This window comes from Perkinsus marinus, assembly GCF_000006405.1.
Source record: "Perkinsus marinus ATCC 50983 genomic scaffold scf_1104296968888, whole genome shotgun sequence".
Lineage (NCBI taxonomy): Eukaryota > Perkinsozoa > Perkinsida > Perkinsidae > Perkinsus > Perkinsus marinus.
In genome coordinates, this window is record NW_003202973.1 from 97,969 (window position 1) to 119,969 (window position 22,001).

Below are 22,001 nucleotides of genomic sequence, written 5' to 3' on the forward strand. Positions count from 1 at the left end.
GTAGATCATATGTGATTCAACTGCCATTGACTTTATAAAACTAATATTTGGTATTTATATAAAAAATGATGTCTATATCTTCATGAGTGTTTGAGGATAATATTATTATTACTATTGGAGTGGTCATTTGATAATTCAGGTATAGCCGAGGATATTGGTCGGCAGCTGTTGGTGTATGGTCGTCGGATTAGCCCTGCTGAGTTCGTGAAAAGGCTTGATCAAATTGACCACTGTAATGATGGGTACTTTTTGGGAGTAGTCTATGATTTGGTTGAAAACAGATTTGACTGTTTGGGTATCCTGAGGTTGAGTGGTCATGATTCAGATGAGGTCCGTCGAGTGGCACAGAAGCACCTTATGGGGAAGCCGGTGACGATGACAGGGGTTGGAATGGTTCAAAATGTCATGCAGTTGTCGGAGGTGCAGAAGCTTGCACAGTGGAGTGCGGCGGCGGGGGCGAGGACTGCTGCTGCTGGTAGTAGACACTAGTTGTATCTCTCGTTTCTATGGACCGGTTTCGTATGTTCATGAGCTGAGTTGGATATGGGGTGGTAGTAGTAGTAGACGTGGTGAAGTTTTTGACTATTATGTATTTGTGATTCAGGGTGAATTCGGTTGAAGAGAACTTTTGGTTGGCGAAGTCGTGTTGGAATTTGTGTTTTTTTCCTCAGCTGAGCTCTGGAGCTTTCTCACTTATTATAGAAGCTTACATACGAATTCGAGTAGAAGTGTACAGAAACCAATAAGAATTTCTCCCAAAATTTCCTCACCATTTTCATATTGTCACCAACATACGTAGTTGACCATGCGCATGTTCCCCCGCACTGGTATCTTATTACACTGCGTGTAAGATTCAGAACAGGTCCATAGGAAGCTTTTTAGGGGTGTTTTACCTCAATGTTATCTTCGGCTGGAGGGACTTTCTTGTCCTTTTTGCTGGTGGGGTTTTTATGGGGTTCAACGACGCCTTTTTTGAAGGAGAGCTCGAGTGACTCCCTGACTGCGTCTGAATTGCGCCTACCAAAATGGCAGCAAATCGTCCTCAGTTTGTGGCGCCTGCTAGGGCGGTGGAGGTTTCTGTTGGCCTATGCAGTGAACCAGAGTGGGTCGATTGGCTACTACTACCTTTTGGGTGAGTTGGGAAAGGTGTGGTATTGTATGCTATTTCAATGGCTCATTTTAGGGAGCCACGATTTGTCGATTGCAGTGCCAGCAGCGAACTCACTTTCCTTTGGGTTCACAGCTCTAACGGAAGCCTTGTGTTTGAATAAGACACTTCCTGATAGGTTAGTCTTCATCACGATGAGAAGCATTGACATGGTTTTTCTATGTAGGTATACTATGGCAGGAAGTGTGTTGATTTTATTGGGCGTTTTCCTGTGTCTTTATGGCAAAGTGTGATACCGCACCTGTGTGAAGTTATATATCATTGAATGGTACCATTTCCTGTATATCTACTATGATAAGATCGTGTTAGTGTATGGTTGGAGTGATTACAGTATTGCTATACTTGTCCTTGTCTTCCTTCCATTATGGCGTACATGTTACCACATCTGCATTCTGGCTGGGCGGTCGACCAGGCTATCTTGGGTGAAGAGGAACGGCTGGTCTGCATACGGTAGGAGGTGGCTTTCATGGTTCCTGATAATTTCTCGAAAAGTTTTCACCCTTGAATGAATTTTATCAACTCGGGCATGGATTGAATAACATTCCGAATTGCAGTGAGAAAGTATGTTTTGGTAGCAGGGTGTAAATGAACAAATTTAATAATATTGGAAATGTTGGTATTAGGATTGAAAAATTCAATCGTCTTACTCTCTCTACAAGCCTGGGGTACAATAATCAAATGGGATGAAGGACCGAACGTTGGAAAATTTGAACGTTGTTTGAGGAAGGAAAATCTTCGGGGTGCGGTATGCTCTGGCGTGTATCCCAACACCAAACAAGGGTTTGTAATCGATTAACATGGCGAGCGCTATATACATGCTGTGGTAGGGAAGTATGTGGCAGAGCATGTATGTGTCGCTCGGCATGTGGAAGCTCGGTGTTGGGTTACATAGCGAGTGGATTTATGGATTCAGATTCGGCCACGACTATGATCCTCAATGCATGCAAATGGATGAGGTTTTGTATAATTGTGCGGAGGATGTTAAGAACTTCGCGGCGATCTACTTGGTAGGGAGAGGTCCCGGGTTCGAATCCCACAGATGTCATTATTAGGTTGATACTAGGGAAGTGCCTGATTTCAATACGATGTATGAGTTGTATGATCCTGTTACAGTTATGTTTTTCTATCGGTAAGTGTATCTCCAGCCCGGAGTCACCCCCGTGTCACCACTAGCTCACGAGCATTGTTCATGGGAAGACGGAGGCTTTTTGTTTATGGTAGGAATAAACATATGATGATCGATTTGGGCACTGGTAACAACAACAAGATCAACTGGCCTATGAACAACAAACAGGTTAGTACCACGACTACTATTTGTAGTTAGAAACATGGATGTCCCCGTAGGAGTTCATTGACATCCTTGAAGTTATATATAGAGGAGCAAGGAAGGGTCGTGGATTAGTGGTATCACCTAAGGACTACAGTAGGCTCCTCATCTGTATATGGTGGCAAATACGACTACTGCTTAGGTACGAAGTATAAGTATTAGATTCTATCACAAACACTGTTGGTTGGTATGAAGGTTTGCTGTTTTTGAGTGTTGTGTTGTTGGTTAAATCAACAGCGGTGGTGATTGCATTTTCGAAGGGAATTAAAAAATTCGGAATTAAGCGCTGAGAATTGAAATTAGCGTTAGTTATGTAATTGTGTTGACATCGTGTTCGTATGTGGGGTTGTATTTTACGTACTAAATGTAAAGGTTGTGGTAAACCATATAGGAAACTTCCTTTGAAATGCTACCAACGATAGGGGAAAACACCACACTGGACGAGTCGATTCCTCCAACATCGGCGAGAGGTCGGTCATCTTCGGCGTCAATGGGCGACTTATCGGCAGCTGATGGTGGAAGGGATTCGCCCGTTTTCAGTTGTGGTGGAATGGGAGATGAGGAGGCGGTAATTTCGTGGCGCGTGACGGTGAGTATTGTTACTCTAGTGGTATGGTAGATACAGAGAACAGCTGACGAGGCTGCGGAGAGTAAATGGAGTGCTGTGAGCAAGGGTTATTATAATGACGCGTACATTATGCAAATGTGCCGGTAGTGCAAGGCTCAGTGTGTTGGTCATCAGCAGTGTTGCAATGTTTGTTCGCTTTCCTCAGCTGAGCTCAGGAATTTACTCAATTTCTTTACAGAATTCGTATAGAAACCAAGGAGAATTTGCTCAAATTTCCTCAGAATTTTCATATTTAGATGTGCATAAATTTTTACACTGGTCGTCAGGCACTGGGCGCATCGTCAACCTGTGATAAACCGGGGGTATTTTGCTCGAGTGCAGGCTATGAGAAATGCGATATTGGATTTCATAAGTGATGTTAAAACAGAGGGAAAAGATGCGATTCAGGTGGGCGTAATCATCGAGTATGTGGATGATTGGGAAGAAGGAAACGAGTGGTATTCATTTTTAGATAGTGTCCCTAGGAGCTGGCATTGACACTACTTACTGGTGGCTAAGTGATCAGGAGGAGATTCGTGGGATCAAACTTAGGTAGGAGGGGCTCAGTCGAGGCTCATCACACTGTGCGCGTCCGAAGTTCAACATGGCCTAGGCAGGCACATATCGATTCCGTCTAAAACTGTTGCTAATATAAAGTTGATGTTAATGGAGTTTCACCCGTGATATGGGAAGCACTAGTGAAAAATCTTTTTCACGACTACTGCGTAACGCAAATATCGCGTTTTTCACCGAGTTTTACGCCATCTTTACGTAAAACGGGTAAAACTCCAATGTATATAATAAAAATATAAAAGGGAATATCCATATAGTAGTTTATCTACGGTTGTATATATTTTTATAGGGGATCTCAGTATTGGAAAATACGCACATGGTCAACTGCATATGTCGGTGACATTAGTGGAAATTGTGAGGTAAAATTGAGGAAATTCTTATCGGTTTCTGTGTATTTGTACATCAATTTTATATTTAAACTTATATAATAAGTGAGGGAACTTTTGCACCCAGCTGAGGAAAGCGAACATATGCTTCATTACTGATCAAACTGGCTTGCCAACTATCACGCCCGGGTGAGATAAACTCCGTAAAGGTACTTCATTTCGTGTGAGGCTCATGTGAAGTTATCGTAGGTATCTCGAGTTGGACATGCCAGAAGTGGTGGATCGGAAAACGAGTAGTGTGTCTGGGGGGAGTCTTTCGATGAAGTGTGGGATTTGAGGTATGATATTGCGGCGAGAGGCGCTGTGGAGCAGACTTGGAAAATCCAAGGACGATCTCGTTATCAAGGATGGTAGGCTGACGTTAGGCTAAACTTCCGGAAGGTATGGTAGGGAATCTTTAGGGTGCGGCGCCCGATGTATACGGGCGGACACGTATAGGTCGGCTTGTTGCGACTTGAGGGCTGTGGAGACGGTTTCGGGCGCTCTTGGGGAGATAGGTGAGTCTGGCGGCTCTGATGGGATTCTTGTGTGTAGTATCTTCATGGTGTAGGTTTTGCATCCACTGGAGTACCGACATTGTTCATCGCTGAGTGTGTATTGGTGTAAGGGTCTGATTTTTGAGAGGCTGTGAGAATGAATTTGTTAAATTGCCAGATATATGCCTCCAGAATCGAGTGACAGGTTGTTGTCGTGGATTAGTGGGTCGATCGAAGGAGCTGAATGTCGAGTGCTGGTGTAGGTTTTGATGATAGTTCATTGAAGTTTCACCCATTTTACGTGAAGTGGCGTAATACTCTCTGGAAAAAATGATAGTCGTAAAATATTTGTTCTACTACAGGTGAAACTCTATTGTGTTAGGTACGAGCAGTGCAATCCTGATGACCCATTTGGACGGGTTATGATGGAGAACCTCAAGGGACGAGGATGTCCACTCATAGGGTTGGGAAAGTAAGTCGCACACGGTTGGGAATTAGGTCAATGCATGGTATAAACCAATCTTGACGTCTGCGTGATATCCATCATAGGTACCCTACTGTCCAGTCGCAGTGTGAGCGATATGAGTCATTGGGTTTCCCATATTGCATAGTGAAGGATATGCTTGCAGTATACGATGATACTTTGGTGAGTTTTGTTGGAGTCTTATTCAAGCCTCTCGGGGTCTCAAAATCAAAATATGGGTCCCGAGTTGCTAGGGAATCATTTGTGTATATCTACTCTGACGTAACGGCGTAAATTTCCATGATGGAATTGGAAGGCGATTCTGGTAGTAGTGTTGAAAATGAGGAACAATGTGAGGTTAGACTTGCCTGTTTTCAGATGGACGATGTGGATGAGCAGATCCGAGTCGCGCGCCTCGAAATATTTGATGAAGTTGAGGAGTGGCAGCTGATGATGTAAGGAAATTAGAGGGAGTTTCTAATTGATTTACGATTGCCTTAGGCGACATTACTTCCTACTCCTTGCTAGTACCACTAGGAAGGGCATATCTTTCAAGCCTACTCAAAAAAGAGTTCAAACAAGTTTCTCGTAGTATAAGGTGTTCGGGTTAGAAGTCGGGGAGGTTTTCCCTCAACGCAATCGAAGACTGACTTGTTTCCGAATCTTATATTTTTTTTCCAGGCTGAGTTCTTCTCTGGCATGTCCGGATTGGGTCCTCGATCATGATACTAGAGTCTTCAATAAGGGTCGAGATCCTAGTTCAGTGACAGATCGCATAGTATCGGAATGATTCCGACGGAATCGTTTTCTTCGTGTCATGTTGTTCGTCAGACTGTTCATAAGTCTGGCAAGAGGACAAGAGTCGTTCTTTCGTCTCCCCTTTATCGCCTCTCAGGAAGTCTTATACCCGTAATATACAGTGGCACTGTAACAATGTACGTACGGGCTTGCTATCGCCGCTTGGAGTGGGTTCACGATGGACATCGAGCATCCATTTCAACTCGTTATGTCCCCAATTCCCCTTGGGTACTACCTGTTGTACAGTTTCCAGAGTTTTAGAAATCCCCGGGTACGCTAAAAGCTTTCAGGAATATAAATTTCTTGTAAGGTTTCTGAAAGTTTCCAAAATGGACCAGAAGATGAATGAAATTGTTCGTTTTGGTGACGAAAATCATTTTAGTCACCAAAACGGATCTCATTTCAGAATATGGTCGAATACAACTGCTATCTACGGCTGAAAACTCCATCAATAGTCTTTAGATATCGATGCTCTTTCAACAAACGGCGTGGGTACCTGAAATGCCAGTATTGGAGTAATTCGTGAAAGTTCTGGAAATTCCTATGTTGTACTGAAGATTAGCCGTCAGCTTTCCAAGACATGAACTCTCTGGAGATGTAACATCTCAGATGTTCAACCCCGTGAGAGAACCGAGGCGAAGACCGTGGACGAAGTGGTGCCGGGCAGCGTTCGTGGTCACCCCAAACCATCATTCGTTCCATAGAGATGGGTTTCACTCATTCCGGTGGGGAGCGTAGGAATCAGGACAATCTTCAACGACCTCGTCCACAAGGCAGCCCGATCGTAGAGCTCTAGAGATTCTGCGCGGAGCGTAATGAGCTACCGTCGCCGGGGTCTGAAGACATTTTTTCCCTGTGCTGCAGCTTCGACTCGCAGGGAAACTTGTTCTGCTACTTCTGCAGTACGAGCCTTCTCGCCGTACAGTTGGAGGATTTTACACTCTCGATCATACACTCAAATGTTCATGGTTCGGCGGAAAAATGAAGCCAAAAATCGATCTAAGATGGAGTATCAAGATAATAACTGTGGATCGTTGTGCATCGGGTACATGCTCTGCATGGAAGACGAGGCGGGGGCGTCGCTGAACTTCCTGCACCAAGGCAACCCGTGAGGGAGGCACTGAGCGGACTGTTTGCTTATCCCGCCACATTTGTCGGCTGTGAACAGATACATGGATGGAATTTGTTAGTCTGGCTTCGTTCATCATGAATGGATGCCTTGAGTCAATATCCGATGTTAATAATCAGTATTATTGGCACATGTGTATTTATGTCGAGTTGTTCGACCATTTTTAATACCACTCTAGTAACAACGGTCTCATCAGTGCTAAGCCGGTACCCTGAGCTCGCAGCTTAGGATGTCTCGGGATCATTCGGTTCCGCACACCAATCTGAGACATGGATTCCATATCTCAGACTCAGTATTACTAAGCAAAGTGTAGCTGTGGGAAAGTTCCGGATATAGTGCTTATGCTGCGAGGGGCTTATTACAGGGGGCCGCGCTATTATGCTCGAAAGAGAATCATCGCTTGAATTCGCGAACAATCCACGCAATATTGATTGACGATTGCTGTGCATATTCTTTATATAGGTACCCTTCTGTATCGGTCGGCATCAGTTCAGCTATGGAGGCCATTGTGCGTGCGTGCACGGACGGAGTACTAACATATTCTCGTTAACTCATCAGCCCTTTTCGATCTTTTTCTGTTCATATTCTACCTTTGTTCTTCCCCGAGTGTATTTCTTGACTAGACTATGCCATCTCTATCCGTTGCGATCAAAGCTATTCAATCAGTTTGTGTCTAATTTCGTGGCGAGTGACGATGGTCGTTGTACACGGTAATGATAATCAGATTAGTAGACTATCGCCTGTTGGTACTAGCATGTAACCGCCCCGGTAGCAATCCATTGATCTGTCGTACTCGCGAGAGCATTTCTTTTAGCTCAGTTGATACTAACTTTATTATGGTGGAGACAGCACTGAGCATGGACTGCTTCTGTGGTTGTTTTCGAGACAGTAAAGGCCGCTGTATTTGTATGATGAGGATCGATCTTATTATTATCCCAACAGTGTGGTTCTAGTTTCCAAGCATGATTACCTATGATAACGATCAGTCAGCTATTCGGCTCATATTGCAGCTGTCGGGATCAGTCTTCCCGAGGTCGTTACTTCCAGCGCTCACTGCGGGTTTGATAACATTTGGTAGTATACAATGGCGGGTAGTTGGAAGAGTTCCATTGGGCCATTGGCATGGGCGACTTCGGTGTGGTGATAGTGTGACGGCTTTATTGATGTCATGTTAGGCCTTGGATTCGAGGTGGCATCACAATGGATACCTGCAGAAATCCAACATCCTTTCTCGGTGCAGATATTTGCGATTATCCTCGGTTACGTTATTGTATTTCGTACGAATATGGCGTTGGGGAGGTAGTAGTAATGGGAAATGCTATAGAAGTACATCTAGGATATCGATTTGAAGTTGTTATGCGTAGTTGATTACTTCGTGCGTTATGGGGAATCCTTGCGGTGCGGGCAACTTCCGAGTCTAAATCTTCGTTAGGCTTGAGAGCCCAAAATCAAACCCCGTAATCTCTGGTTTATCGTTGTACACTAGGCCTTCGTAACGAAGGGGCGGAGCTCACTTAGCCCACGTCTATTGATTAGATCAATGAATTTGACATAGGTCCCCGGTTCGATCCCCGGGTAGGACATTTTCCCGCCATTAAAGTTTTTGGTGTATATCTCTTCGAGCTGTTCGCATAATCGAGTTTTTCGATTTTTTCTCAAAACCTCCGCATATAAAGGAGTCGTTGGGGAGTTATCTGATAGCCTCCCACGCTTCGTAGTTACGTCAGAGTAATTCTGCACGCACGCACAACGCAAACGTGCCTGTTGTTGCGGTATATGCTCCGCTCGCTCCGCAATGATCAACTTCACGGCATATGACCGTTATTCTATGAATATAATCACTATGTTCTATCTTGGAACAGTAGGTGTGTTTCAGGCAGACATTTTGACTCAGCGTGCTACACACTTGATCGACGCAAAACGCTGAGTTTTCGAATTCGCCCACGGAAAAAATACCCCATTTATAAGGCTCTGAACGATTATAGTCTACTTAGGGCGACTTATTGGATCATCTTCGGTTTTCATCTGTGCGCTATTGTAGGTATCGAGAGGGAATGACGAGTGTACAGCAGATGGTGTCGAAATGGGGTGATGCGTTTGTTGAGATATGCAGCTTTATCACAGTTTCTCGAGAGAAGGTGGACGCCAGGAAGGTGGGAGCTTGTTCGTATCATTGTTGAGGTTTGCCTCGGATGAGGCAAACGGTGGTTGGTGCTCTCTTAGTGGGAGAGTGTTTTGACGACGATCAGGCGAGGCTTCTCGAGAAATTCAAATACCGTATGGTGCATTGGTTCAGCTTGCTCAACGCGGTATCGACGATGTCCCTAAATGGGGGAGAGGTAGCAGCTGAGAGGAGCTCGCTGGGGTCTATAGACTGTGATGTGTGCGAAGTGTGGTAGGTGGATCTGACGGAGAGTCTTGTGGATTGTGGTTTGGGGAGTAGTAAGGGTTTGGACGCCTACCACTCCCCGGCTACATCGGCGACTAGTTTCGACTCAGAAGGTAATAGTAAGGGGAGGAGACAGTTATTGTGCAAAAATGAAATTGTTGTTGTATTTGGTGTTCCGGAATGTGCACTACTTTTGCAGACTAAATGGGAACCGAAATTCGGTTACCGAATTCTTGATTTTCTCATCAGTAGTTGACACGTTTGTGAATTTTCGGGCGAGCGAGATATTCGTCTATGTATAGCTGGTGCGAATTTCTGGGTTGGAAATCGTAGTGGTATCTGATGACAGGCTCTGTGGATGACTCATCAGCAACGAAGTTGCTCATTGTGGGAGAGTGTACGGAGGAAGAGGTGATAACATTCGGGGTGAATATCAGCGTCACGCGCCACGAAATTCGGGGGGTTGGTCTCTGTTGAAATGGTGGTTATAGAAAAAGGCGTTGGCTGATAGAAGCGACAAGCCGCTGGTGGTTGCTGGTTGGATCACTGAAGAGATCACCAGAGCCTCTTTGGAGGGCATTCTACTGGTAACAGGGAGAATTTTCGGGCGAGCGCGCTTTGCATCAGATCCCTCCGCCGATTCTCTCTCGGTGTTATCAGGAGGTGTCTAATGGCATGCTGGGGTATAACCAGGCGTTTAAGGTGGATAGAAAGATGGGGTGTAGCCTTGGAGGAATATATGATCGCTTTCCTCAGCTGAGCTCAGAAGTTTCCTATACAGTGTTGGAGGAATATATGATCGCTTTCCTCAGCTGAGCTCAGAAGTTTCCTATACAGTGTTGGAGGAATATATGTTCGCTTTCCTCAGCTGAGCTCAGCTTTTTTCCTATACAGTGTTGGAGGAATATATGTTTGCTTTCCTCAGCTGAGCTCAGGAGTTTCCTATACAGTGTTGGAGGAATACATGTTCGCTTTCCTTAGCTGAGCTCAGGAGTTTCCTATACAGTGTTGGAGGAATATATGTTCGCTTTCCTCAGCTGAGCTCAGGAGTTTCCTATACAGTGTTGGAGGAATATATGTTCGCTTTCCTCAGCTGAGCTCGGGAGTTTCCTCACTAATTATAGGAGTTTATATACGAATTAGGGTAGAAGTGTGCAGAAACTGATGGGAATTTCCCAGAATTTCCTCGGGATTTTCATATTGTCTTCAACACATGTAGTTGACTATGTGCATATTTTCCCACACTTTCCCAAACTCAATACCGCGCGCCACAAAATTCATGCATAGGTCAGCTTGGTGCCCTTCCCGTTTCCCTTTGCTCAAATGGTGGCCGCCCTGTTGGTGGTTTTCCTGCTTATATTACCAATGATGGTGTTGAGGATGACTCAGAGTAGGTATACTTAGCTGTTTTGGATTTCCCTGCTACACCCCCTCCTCGGAAGTAGCGTGGTCTACCTCAGGTACTGTCCTGTCGCCGATCCTCTCATTCTTCTGCCTTCTCGGCTATTGGGGCCTTAATGAGATTGCGGTAGAGTTGGAAAATCCGTTTGGGGATGATGACAATGACTTGCCGTTAAAGCAAGTTCATACGGTAGTGCTATGTAATCGGCTATTGGGGTTCGTTTGCTTACTTGCATCTTTGGTGAGATGGAGGGCTAAGGATTTTGATCTTACCATCGATACATTTGGTACACTATGAATTTCCAATGGACTTTCGGAAGCAGCGAGGTGAATTTTATGATATTTTAAAGCGACTAGTGTGGGCACAAATGGCGACGTAATAGATACCGGCTAATTGAGCTGTTCAGAGGGAGTCTGTTCTGAGATGGAATCTCCAAATGTGAGTGATCAGGTTTTTGTAAAAGGCATTCGAGATTGCGCAGGAGACCTGACCGGCCTCAACGACGATAGACACGAGTTGAGTAGGAAATGAATATTTGTGTATACTCGGGAGAGTGTTCTGGCAGGTACTGAATTGAAGAAAATTCATGAGGAATTGGAGGCTCTCGGCGTGCCCGAGTCACGCTACTTTTCGGAACAGCTGGGAATCGTTGATTTGTCGAGGCTTAGTAAAAGCGAATTGAGAACAAGATTTAACAGCGCTGAGGTTGCGGTCAGGGTTCACAGGTCCGGCTAATCAAGGTTGTGAACTTGTGAATTGAAAACTCATATTTGTCAACGTGAATAACAGGTGGAATCTGTCGGAGTGAGTGAGGACGTTGAGTATTAAATGCATGATTGTTATTATGAGTATGATCATTCAAAGTGCATTGATGAAGTTTCACCCGTTTTATGTGAAGTGGCGTAATACTCTGCGGAAAAGGTGATATTCGCGGTGATATGCAGTAGTCGTGAAATATATTTTTCACTGGTGTTTTTTTATATAAAACACAATTGATGACGACGACAGCACAGTCCTATGGTTTCTATACTGCCATTTTTTTTCAGGCGTATTGCTGAGTTGTCCGGAGGTGGCACGGTTGGAGGAGGATGACGATGATAATGTATTGTTGGGCATTTACCATGAGTTCGATTTCTGGTGGAAAACTAATGTGGTGTTTTCGGGCTCCCCTGTGGAGTGTTTTTGAAAGTTGTTGGATTTATGGTATGCGTTGAATGATTGACTACGACAACAAACAGTCATCGTTGTTGCTTATACTGCGTTATACGGGATCGGTGTTCCCTCGAACGCTTTTGCCATCAATTCTGTCAGCGGCTCTCGCGGCTGGTAAGCTTTTCTTTGTGTGAAGCTGGAGTTGCTGTCAGGTATTATATTCGACGTCCTTCCCTTCGTCCCTCCGACGATCAAACATCCTTTTGCTGTGCAGATATTCGCTATTATACTCGGCTACGTTATAGTGTTTAGGACGGACATGGCGCTGAATAGGTGAGGATTGTTTTGATAACTATCCTCATAACTATCGATAACTATACTATCAATACTATCGGGTTATCGGTACTATCGATAACCCAGTAACTATCCTGATAACTTCGTAATGGGAGAGATGATCGTTGTCAGCGGGAATCGATCCGTTTTGAAGCAGTAGTTCTGATGATGATTGTTTTTGTATAATGTTAGTGGTAGGTACTGGGAGGGTGTGACAAACGTTCACTTGATGATCTCCAAATGGGGCGATGCCTTCATGCAGATCAACAGCTTTATCAACGTCACAGTTCGTACATGTTCGGAAGAGGAAGTGTGATGGGGTTGTCCATTCGGCTTTGATCATGGTCGACTTCGGTTCGGTTTTTTAATCAGAAATTGACCGCCGACTTAACTATAACTGTTTTGAAGAGCCATTCGCTGTTTATTGCTTATGCTGGGAAATGGATGGCTCGCGAGGAATATGTTTTCACTCAGAGAGGAGAGTTGGAGGATGTGAGGTCGAGGGCGTTGCATTGGTTTACTCTCCTAAGTGCTATTGCGATAGCGAATTTGAACGGAAAAAATGTGAGTTCACGTTACTGCGCTGAGAAAAAGCCCCGTGGCAAACGCCTAGTGAAACTTGTCCTGGGTCTTGGCAAAAATATGAACGAATCAGCGCAAATCGTATTTCGTAGATACGCGGTTTGCGGACAGCTTTCAAGCACCGTTCGATCCACCCCTCTCGAGCTGGGGTCGCCGTTGGACGTTTGAATGAGGCAGTGAAAGTGACTAAAAAGGATATGGAAGAAATGCTATCGATTTCGCCTGTCGAGAGTGGTCAGTTGATGATGGTGTAACTGCTGCTTGAGGAGCGTCTACTCAGTGGTGTCTCGAATCAAGAGTCGTTTGTTTCCTTCCAACAAGGAAGATGCTGGCCTTGGGCGTTTGGTCATCATCGGGCACTGCTCTGAGGAGGAGGTGTTGGAGGTGGCGATGTCATTATTCTCATATTTCCTGTTTTTGAAGGTGAATCAGCTGGAATGCTTTCCCGACAAGACTTGTATCATATCGTTGTGGATCCAAGAAGCTCTCACGAGGCTGGTCGTTCGAGGCCTCATCAAGGTAGGTTTTGGTCTTTCCTCTGTGCTTGGGAGCTCGTCGTGTAAGGTTCCTCCTCCTATAGTGTCGCGGTGTTATCAGGAAATCTCCACTGGGATGCTGGGATATAATCAGGCACTCAAAGTGAAATGAGGGAAATAAGCACATGGGCGACTACATGTGTTGATGGCAATATGAGAATTGTTGAGAAATGTTGGTGAAATTTTTATCAGTTCCTGTACATTTGTATCCGAGTTTGTATATAACGTTTTATAATTGGTGATGAAACTCCTTGGCTCAGCTGAGGGAAGCGATCATTACACTGTGTGAAACTCACAGGTTCTTTACACAGGTCTCGCAAGTGCCGTTCCCGTTCCCATTCGCCCAGATGGTCTCCCTTTTGCTGCTCATCTTCCTTTTCATGTGCCCTATTATGGTTGTCAAGATGACGGAAGGTGGTCACCTGTTATACCCCCTCCCTCGTGAACTCGATAGAGTGTCAGTAGCGTAGTCCACCTCAGGTACTGTCCTGTCGCCGATCCTCTCATTCTTCTGCCTCCTCGGCTATTGGGGCCTCAATGAGATTGCGGTAGAGTTGGAAAACCCATTCGGGGATGATGACAATGACTTGCCGTTGGAGACGATTCACACAGTATTTGCAACTTCCCGACACTGATTTGATAGTCGCCTCAGGAGTTCGTCGATTCGCTTCAAACGTGTGCTGTTGTCGGCCCAGCGAAGCCTTTTCATCACTCTAGTCTGGCGGAGATGGCGGGGGAGCAGCTGAAGACTTTCAAGGAAGGTGAGGAGCTGAATTTTCTTTTCATGAGGGCGGTCCCGTTCAGCTTCATTGAACTTTCCGGAGTGCGCACTAGCATCGAGCAGAGAAAAACGTAGGAGTTTGCCCCTGCCGAGTTCAGCGCCCTATAACAGAATTTTCGGCTGTTATCGAGATTAATAACGAGTTGGATAAGATGGGCATCAGAAGTTTGCATTTCGGACCGGAGGTGATCTTGAATGACCTATTGCTGCTGACGCTGACAGACCTTCGACACCGATTCGGACCGGTGGCTTTGAGAGTGTACAGGTGATCGATTACAGTGTTGGGATATGCTCAGTAGTTTAGCAGACGCATTCAAGAGTTGGCGGCAGAGTCGGGAGTGGTAGATGTGAAGCATCTGGCTATGGTGAATCGGTTTCGAACTCATGCTGTTCGCTAATTGAGGATTCGGCCATACCTTGTCATTTTCCCCTGAAACGTGTTGTGCTGGGGTCCTCTCCTTATAATGATGATTCCTGTGATAACGATCATCCTGGATTCATGCTTCAGCTGCGAGGCTTGGTCTTCAACGTGAAGGTGAGTGATACGTTTACGTTCATGAATAAAGGAGTTAACGCGTGACCCACTCCAACGACTGCGTCGCAGAAAGGATCAACTCGATGGCTGTCATTGATGCTGTCGACAGAGTACACCCCCAATGAGGTATTTTCGTGAGTCTCGTGAATCGAGCCTCATCCATCGGATCGTTGCTCTCTTACAGAAATGCCCTGCCAGTAGCCTCGTTATCGTCCGATGGTCGACAAGACCGTCCTCAGATGCTCCCGTCGATCCTCTCCAGATGCCTTCTGGAAATTTTCACCGACATGCGTGGTTTCGAGGGAGGAGGATCAGGGCGTCCTCGTGGCTCTGCCTCTCTCAAAGACAGGGTATCTATCGTCCCGATACTTTCTCTGGTGGAGTTAGGATGCATTTCGAGCGACACTGAGTCATGCTGCATGGCTCGTGCATATTCCCATGTTCATTTCCTGTACATTTTTTCAGTCGGTTGGATGTTGTGGACTTCCGTGGGAGTGTCTTTGGCTATTTCATGTCAGTTTCCTATTATTGTTGTCATCATGAACCCACAGGGCGTGTCTTGTCCCCCACCGCCGGGCTATACTCACGCTCAAGTACAGCAGATGCTGCAGGCACAGCAGCAGGTGAAGAAGTAAGCAAGTTCATAGCCAGCTTTAATTTTATGGCGCGTGACGTTTCAGAGCACCTTCGGGTCGGCCGAATGACTGGCAGTGCCCTAATGTAACATGTCGACATTGGAACTATGAAAAACGAACGAGGTGCAACAGGTGTGATACACCAAAACCGGTAAGTGCACCAAATTAGAGCGTCTTATGTATACGACTTGCTACGGGAAATTTTCGGTGTTGGAATCCATCATAGCCTTTCTCAAGGACAGCTCGCTGAAGGAGTTATAGTGTACTCGTTTAAAAATATTACCTATCAATATATCCATGCCCTCATATTTATTATATAAGTATATCTAGGAGGTATGCATCATTATAATACCAGATAGATTAAAATAATCTATATTTATCCCTCTATATCATATTACACGATATTCCTTATTATATAACATGGCATATTTATTCATAGCAATAATTATTATAATAGGAGAGGCTATATATAAAATCTATATCAATATATACCGTGTACACTTCTAGTCGTGGGCACTCGGATGGTGACCGTTGAACGGTTGCAAGCAACAAAAGGAAAAATTGAATTTGCTCTAATGGGCATGATTTAAATAGGGCTTATTGTGATGATAGACTCCATGAAGCAATGATATTGTTTATGGCGATGGACTCTCTGTGTTGGGTAGGTCGTACAGCCGGAAACACCGAGTCTTGGTGGCCCTCCTGGACTGTTCAAGAAAGGTTAGTTTGGGTGCTCCGGCGAGCCTCCCTGATGCATCCCGTAGGTGATTGGGTGTGTACGGGATGTGGCAATGTGAACTGGGACTGGCGAGAGAGATGCAATATGTGCAACTCGTTGCAACCGCAACTGCAAGTGAGCTCTGACATATCCTTCGGGCGAGCGCTTTTGACGTTGGCCTGTTGTTCAGGAGAGTCGGGAGGGCCAGAGTGGAGGCCATTACGATAGGCAGGATCCCACAGACCGAGAGAGGCATGACTCTGATAACGAGTCGTTGGATGAGTTCGGGCGGAAGAAAAAGAAGAGCAAGCATAAGAGGCATAGGTAAGGATGATCGCGTCGTGCATTGTGAGGAGTCTAAGTGAAGATACGACCCTCTAGCTGATCGACAAGCAGCAGAATCAGCAGCTAAAGCGGCGATGATGGCGGCAACTCGGGCCCTGGGAACGTCGGTCTCTGATCAAGGTAAACATTGAGTGTTGTGAGATTGATATCTTTGGTGACAGGAGGTATTAATCGTGAGGGACATGAACAAGATGCTGGCAAAAGAGTAGGGTATTACGAGCGTAGGGGTGGTGACGATTTGGGTCGTATCTTTATCGTGAGTCGTAGCTGTGTGGCTCTCAAAGAATGATACGTTCATCATTGTGCCTGTGGCTTTCACTATGTTGGTCTCTCAGGCGAGAGCAAGAGTCGGGTGTCAAGGATCGAAGATTAAGGCAAGTCCCTAGTGGTCGAGATGATAGTGGAAGACGTTTTTCCTCGGTCAGGACTCGGAGTCGCTCGCGATCACCACGTTACTGAGGGGGACACTAGAAGCATTATACCTTATCGATCTCATTCGATTGGTCATTGAATCGAGTTGTTGTCGTGTTAGAAAGGTCACTTGGGCGCAGCATTTGGATCTGGGGATGAAAACTGTTCACTGTGGGGCAAAGGTCTCGTTTCGAAAGAACCCTGGTTCGTTCGAGTATCATCGCACGGCTCGAGACGATTGGATCATTGCTCGACAGCCCCACTATTCTCTAAGCCCTGTTTGATAAGTACAGTACGCGCCATCTAAATCGAGCAATCCTTGTCAGATCGTTTTTTCTTCGAATACATACGCCGATGACGCCCTCAATGCGAAAGCAATAAATGTCAAACCTGGCGGGAAGCAGCCGTAATGCGGCCTGGTTGGTTTACGAATAGCGGGAAACGTATCGAGCAGGAAATAGTTTTCCCGCCTATTCACAACAGCTTAAAGGTCTCTTGGCTCTGATCCTGCTATCGGCAAAAACAGGATGCGCTTGTTGAGATACTCCTCAAGTGCGAGGACTCCACGGGACAGCAAACTCTCCTCCAGGAGCAGGCTGTGGAACGGGGTGATCGGGTTATTTACGGTGTCAAGTTTCATCCTGAACTGGCTCCTACCGAAGTCGCGTACTGGTCGATCGCCAAGGCCATGAGAGTTACAAACTCAACCAAGTCTACTGCTGGTCTCGAAGAAAGGGTTGCGGTGAACCAGCAGCCGGCCGATCTCATTTTCGAGCTCACACGTAAGCACTTCCGATTACCCAGGAAGTACTTACGTTACTCTAGTAAGGTCCTTACCGTGCAAGAGATTGTCGAAAGCATCGGGGGCCAGCGCCTGTAGTTAGTGGGCCGGCTAGAGCAAATACAAGTGGCAAGTATGATCGCCTTCGATTTAATTAAGTCACAGCAGTGTTGTATAGTCAGTAGTTTCTCTCTCTATGATTGCCGAAGGGACGTAGTTGAAAAGTACGTCTTGCTCTGATTCTTGCTGTCCACAGAGGCGCCGCAGGAGATGCGCGCAGGAAATCGAAAAAAGGGCTCGATTTTTTCGAATTTGAAGTGCGCGACTTGGATTTCAGCATGAGAGGTATATCTAAGATGTTTGGCGAAGAAATTAGCTCAAAACTCAATGTATCGGAAGGAAAAACGATCTAACAAGGATTGCCGGTTTAGATGGCGCGTACTGTACGTTTATCAAGTGCCTCTGACCCCCGCTATTTTGGTCTCTCGGGCTCTCTCTGGGAGCGTTAGAACAGAACCATTCCTCAACACTTGTCCAACACTATTGCAACTTGCCATGTAATGAAATCTATAAAAGTTTGTGTAAGTGGTGAGGACATGATGTAAGTAGCAAATGAAGCGATGTTAGTCATCATATCGAAACATCAGTGATGTTACATCACTTTTGTGACTTGAGTTCGAAAAATATGGTTTACTCGCATTCAAAAACCAACTAAATAAACCTAAACGCTGTAGACACCTTGGCTTCACTGGTAACTCGCACTCACCGGAAACGTCACATCTTTCAAGATTCCACAAATTCCTGAGATTTAACTTCATCAGTCAAACCAGAATCCACAATGCGCTTGACCCACCGAATTGTGAATGATCGATTCCTATCTTGACATATCCGTGTTCACCCCAGTCAGTGCCCCAGGAGTTTTTGACGAGGTAATAACTGAAGGAAACGTACTAAATCCTGACTTTGAAAGCCCATGTTGTGAATCACGCGGAGGGGAATGCAACTCACGGATCATGCGCATCAAGATCATACCCTACTGCGACAACTCCATGGTTCAAGACGACCCCGCAATTTCCTGAAGAAAACTAGCGTATCGGCTCACTCTAGCCAAATAGAGTGGTCCATAAGTGATAGGAAACTTACCCTTTATAACACCTTTTTTATACAACTGGAATGTCTTTGAATCTGCTTCGACAGCGACACTTAACGGTCCCATGTGAGCTATAGCCCCCAAGACAGAAGAATAAGACCCCTTGACACGTCCAAATCTTACATTAAAAGGCTGAAACGGGGAGATTCGATATTATGCAGAGGGAGAGATTGGAATTCAACTCACCAGGAATGCTTCCTGAGTCCCAACATTTGCACATAGCTGGTCGTGTGCTTTGTATGGATAAGTCGCATTCAACTTGATACCGTGATCTTCCACGTATTCATAAGCCCTATCCATGTTACCACCCCCGCATCCCCTGAAGAAAGATACTATCATGTCGCCTACAGACTCAAGAAACTCTGCTCACTCATTTCCATACTCCTTACTGCAATCCATCAATTGTTGCTCTGATAGATCTACAAGCTTGCCAGTTACTTCTTTGTACAGACCTTCCAGTGCCCCTGCACAACCGTCCATAACATGATGGTGACTGGATCGATCTCACCAACGGTCGAGAAAGCCCAACAGCTTCCGCACTCCCCCTGATTCTTCACCTTGGTTACTCGGCCTTGCTTGACATAGTCGACTGAGCGTGGTAGATCTTCGAAAGCTCCATCGTACTGATAGGTAGTCCTGCTGGTGGCGGCTGACAAGAGAATAATTGAAGTTTGTGGAGCTGTGGATGACTCGCTCTTCAGCTTATATTCAATTCAACATTACTGTAGTTCCTCGAAGCTGACTGCGCAGTGCCGAGGAGCTTTCCCGTCATAGTCGCTTTGAACTCGGAATTAGTGAGATGTGAGAAGGGAGTTATCCCAAGCTCGTATGAGAGGCCTGAGATGGAAAATTATCAGCTGCCATACAGGGCTATTTCATTCATGCCTTTCTTGTTCATCATTTCTGCAAAACGCAGATTAGATTCAAACACGGCTTTACGATACGAATCCTCAACTCCGAAATCGTGACGGTACCTGAGAATAGTTCTCACATGACTAATTTGACTGAAATCGATGCTCACTTCTCCTTGTAGGCTTGGAACAGCATTTCGACCTCGACAGCGGTATACTCAGCTGAAGCACTGACGAGGATCGTGAGAAGTAGGAAAGTTGATTGCATGCTCAAATCTCCTGTGCTTATCGTTTTCAACCTATCTTATACGAAGCATTCCCCATTCTACCCCAAGCAAGCCAGAATTCTGCATGAGAGGTTCGAACTACAATGCGGCAACTTTATTCATGTGACAGTTTGTGTCCAGCACACACATACGGTCGCCAAACGAAAGTCGACACATTCGCTCGAAAAGTGAAGACGATACGTAAAACGTCTGGTGAACAAGATTGAATCAGAAGGGATATGGAAGTACTGCGTGACGCAGAAAAATATAGTGACTTCTCTCCCATGACCCAAAATTAAGTGTAAAAATAACAGTACATATCATAAAGCCAATCAACTGAAATACAAATCACTTTTGGATGAACACGTCGTAACAGTATACTTACTCTTGATGAATTCAAATCCTGCGTTTGCGTGCGCTTTCTTGATGATGGAATCCTTGGGATTGATAGCAGCATGAACGGCACGAGCCGAGGTAGCGTTGCCGGTACGAATCTGTGAAAATCAGAGCTGGAATACATGCTCGCTTCCCTCAGCTGAACTCCCGTATAAATGGACAGCGTAACGTTCTTCTACGGTTGACGTTACGGTGTGCGTAACGTGAGTAGCTTACGGTTACGGAAAGGGTTCACGACTTTATGGTTGGTGATGAACTGCCTTCATGGAATTGTGGCGGAAACATCCGCTGTAAGGCACTCTACCATAGCACAAATAGTTGTTAAACTCATTTCTGGTGGCTCGGATTCAACCGAACTGCTGAGAGCGTAACATTTAGTTTCGTATTGACCAGTCGCCTCCATTTGATATTCCGTCCGTCTTACTCCCAGGCTGGCCCGAAACTGCCTAGGCGGCCTCTTCTATGCACGCGCGTTCAAGTGGGATAGATTTAGGCGACTTGAATGGTCAATCCTCGTTTTGTCCATTGCATCTCCGTAAGACCCGTTACGGAGCCGTAGCTTTACGGTACGTGGATCGAAGCGTAACCGTAAAAGTGAGCCGCAGCGGTCCGTAACGTAACTCTGCCCATCGATGAACTCGGGCGTTTTCTCACTAACTATAGAAGTTTACATGCGCTTTCAGGTGTACAGAAACCAACAAGAATTTCTCGAAATTTCATCAACAGTCGATAGTTGATTATTAGAATTTATTCTGCATTATTGAGAATTTCTCCAAATGCGACAGGTGCATCCTTACATAATCAATAGTATGCTTCAACAACTGGGAAGGAATATCCGTTTCTTTGTACTCTGGTTGAACGTGGAGATGGACCAACTTCCCCATTACTCCATGGAAACTCGAGTTTCCCCCTCCGAGGGCTGGCCTCCTGATGCACACATCTTAACGACCCCCATACTGTGAGCGATTCTTACTGGCATGCTTTGAAAAGATCCTCCGCTTCCGCGTCGGAGTAAGTTACAAAGCGAAGATACCCGAAGCAAGCCTGAGAAGCTCTCAGTAGGAGTAAATACCCACCGTTTCGGACTTACGCCATCAACATTAGAATCATTGTAAACAATCATAGTCGGAGGATACCCCACAGCTGCTCCTCCACACCACCAAATTCCATCACGGTTGATCGAATAAACCAATTCACCCTCAACTGGTGGGATAAGACCGAGGAAGAGGGTTAGACCCATGCTGATAATGAGAGCGAGTCCCGCCATGAATCAGAAATGACAACTAAAACCGGCCAAGCAGAGTTTACTCATGATATCAATGTAGTCAGATTGACTCTCTAGATTACGGGAAAGGTTACCAGGCTCTTATATGGGTAAGTATTCACATTTGATTGTAGCCTACATAAAGTAGGGATCGAGTGAATTCATTTTAGTTGGGGAAGCCGCACATCTCCTACACCTACGGAGTTCCGGTGAGCGCAGCAGAAGGCCAGACCGAAACACCAAACTTCAAACCGGCAGCCCGCAAACCAGGAGCCGGAGACTATCTCGGCGGAGGTGGTAGACCGACCGTCGGTCACTGACGTCCGGTCCCGGGATAGGGCTGTAGGCTGTAATGAGATCTATAAGCCTGTACTGCGAGACGATCGCGAGTTGCGGAGCTACTAGCAAGCTCCAGCATCATCTCCACCGTGACATGGAAGGGAGGGGTGAGTATAACGTTAACAGCCGCAGCCCGAGGTAACGCTACTAACGACGAAGTTCCAAGAGCCACAAGCGAAAGCCATGGATCAGCAGCCGGACCATGATC

At 45.7% G+C, this 22,001-nt stretch overlaps 9 protein-coding genes across 9 annotated transcripts in view; 7 read left to right on the forward strand and 2 right to left on the reverse strand.

Annotated features, from left to right (window-relative positions):
- Pmar_PMAR025116 (conserved hypothetical protein) overlaps positions 1–992 on the forward strand; it is a gene marked incomplete at both ends in the record, with an annotated part of 4,836 nt that extends 3,844 nt beyond the window's left edge. The window contains 3 exons of the mRNA XM_002768254.1: positions 140–232; positions 326–475; positions 883–992. Coding sequence (XP_002768300.1) covers positions 140–232; positions 326–475; positions 883–992 — 353 coding nt within the window. The remainder of the gene's footprint in view (positions 1–139; positions 233–325; positions 476–882) is intronic.
- A 513-nt stretch (positions 993–1,505) lies between these two features.
- On the forward strand, positions 1,506–2,698 carry Pmar_PMAR025117 (mitosis protein dim1, putative). The gene is made up of 6 exons (XM_002768255.1): positions 1,506–1,618; positions 2,082–2,175; positions 2,221–2,297; positions 2,390–2,462; positions 2,513–2,591; positions 2,638–2,698. Exons 1-6 carry the CDS (start codon positions 1,533–1,535, stop codon positions 2,655–2,657), a joined length of 429 nt encoding a protein of 142 aa, XP_002768301.1. The 5' UTR covers positions 1,506–1,532; the 3' UTR covers positions 2,658–2,698.
- A 287-nt stretch (positions 2,699–2,985) lies between these two features.
- Pmar_PMAR025118 (leucine carboxyl methyltransferase, putative) lies at positions 2,986–4,667 on the forward strand (the record flags this gene model as incomplete). The annotated part of the gene is made up of 8 exons (XM_002768256.1): positions 2,986–3,063; positions 3,115–3,206; positions 3,390–3,510; positions 3,575–3,654; positions 4,251–4,294; positions 4,340–4,411; positions 4,463–4,558; positions 4,612–4,667. 8 exons carry the CDS (start codon positions 2,986–2,988, stop codon positions 4,665–4,667), a joined length of 639 nt encoding a protein of 212 aa, XP_002768302.1.
- A 252-nt stretch (positions 4,668–4,919) lies between these two features.
- Pmar_PMAR025119 (leucine carboxyl methyltransferase, putative) lies at positions 4,920–5,183 on the forward strand (the record flags this gene model as incomplete). The annotated part of the gene is made up of 2 exons (XM_002768257.1): positions 4,920–5,009; positions 5,087–5,183. Coding segments are annotated over 2 exons (187 nt in total), but the record flags the coding sequence as incomplete, so codon positions are not given.
- Positions 5,184–9,245: 4,062 nt separating this feature from the next.
- Pmar_PMAR025120 (hypothetical protein) lies at positions 9,246–14,530 on the forward strand (the record flags this gene model as incomplete). Its single annotated transcript, XM_002768258.1, has 21 exons — positions 9,246–9,266; positions 9,327–9,429; positions 9,666–9,727; positions 9,808–9,903; positions 10,604–10,706; positions 10,777–10,907; positions 11,169–11,238; positions 11,284–11,443; positions 11,765–11,787; positions 12,083–12,203; positions 12,402–12,513; positions 12,576–12,695; positions 12,878–12,967; positions 13,209–13,304; positions 13,383–13,424; positions 13,633–13,735; positions 13,802–13,932; positions 13,974–14,082; positions 14,126–14,173; positions 14,214–14,367; positions 14,410–14,530. 21 exons carry the CDS (start codon positions 9,246–9,248, stop codon positions 14,498–14,500), a joined length of 1,986 nt encoding a protein of 661 aa, XP_002768304.1. The 3' UTR covers positions 14,501–14,530.
- A 646-nt stretch (positions 14,531–15,176) lies between these two features.
- On the forward strand, positions 15,177–16,318 carry Pmar_PMAR025121 (ran binding protein, putative; the record flags this gene model as incomplete). Its single annotated transcript, XM_002768259.1, has 5 exons — positions 15,177–15,268; positions 15,318–15,423; positions 15,938–15,992; positions 16,037–16,125; positions 16,181–16,318. 5 exons carry the CDS (start codon positions 15,177–15,179, stop codon positions 16,316–16,318), a joined length of 480 nt encoding a protein of 159 aa, XP_002768305.1.
- Positions 16,319–17,272: 954 nt separating this feature from the next.
- Pmar_PMAR025122 (hypothetical protein) lies at positions 17,273–17,528 on the forward strand (the record flags this gene model as incomplete). Its single annotated transcript, XM_002768260.1, has 1 exon — positions 17,273–17,528. A coding segment is annotated over one exon (256 nt), but the record flags the coding sequence as incomplete, so codon positions are not given.
- A 587-nt stretch (positions 17,529–18,115) lies between these two features.
- Pmar_PMAR025123 (cryptopain precursor, putative) lies at positions 18,116–19,829 on the reverse strand. Its single transcript, XM_002768261.1, has 10 exons — positions 19,699–19,829; positions 19,563–19,651; positions 19,401–19,514; positions 19,186–19,326; positions 19,048–19,141; positions 18,864–18,996; positions 18,671–18,809; positions 18,536–18,602; positions 18,381–18,463; positions 18,116–18,328 (listed from the first exon to the last, which is right to left on the reverse strand). The coding sequence occupies exons 1-10, from the start codon at positions 19,794–19,796 to the stop codon at positions 18,273–18,275; spliced, it is 1,014 nt and encodes a 337-aa protein (XP_002768307.1). The 5' UTR covers positions 19,797–19,829; the 3' UTR covers positions 18,116–18,272.
- A 144-nt stretch (positions 19,830–19,973) lies between these two features.
- On the reverse strand, positions 19,974–21,475 carry Pmar_PMAR025124 (hypothetical protein). The gene is made up of 5 exons (XM_002768262.1): positions 21,281–21,475; positions 21,164–21,234; positions 20,988–21,117; positions 20,180–20,288; positions 19,974–20,130 (listed from the first exon to the last, which is right to left on the reverse strand). Exons 1-5 carry the CDS (start codon positions 21,455–21,457, stop codon positions 20,090–20,092), a joined length of 528 nt encoding a protein of 175 aa, XP_002768308.1. The 5' UTR covers positions 21,458–21,475; the 3' UTR covers positions 19,974–20,089.
- Between the last annotated feature and the right edge of the window lie 526 nt (positions 21,476–22,001).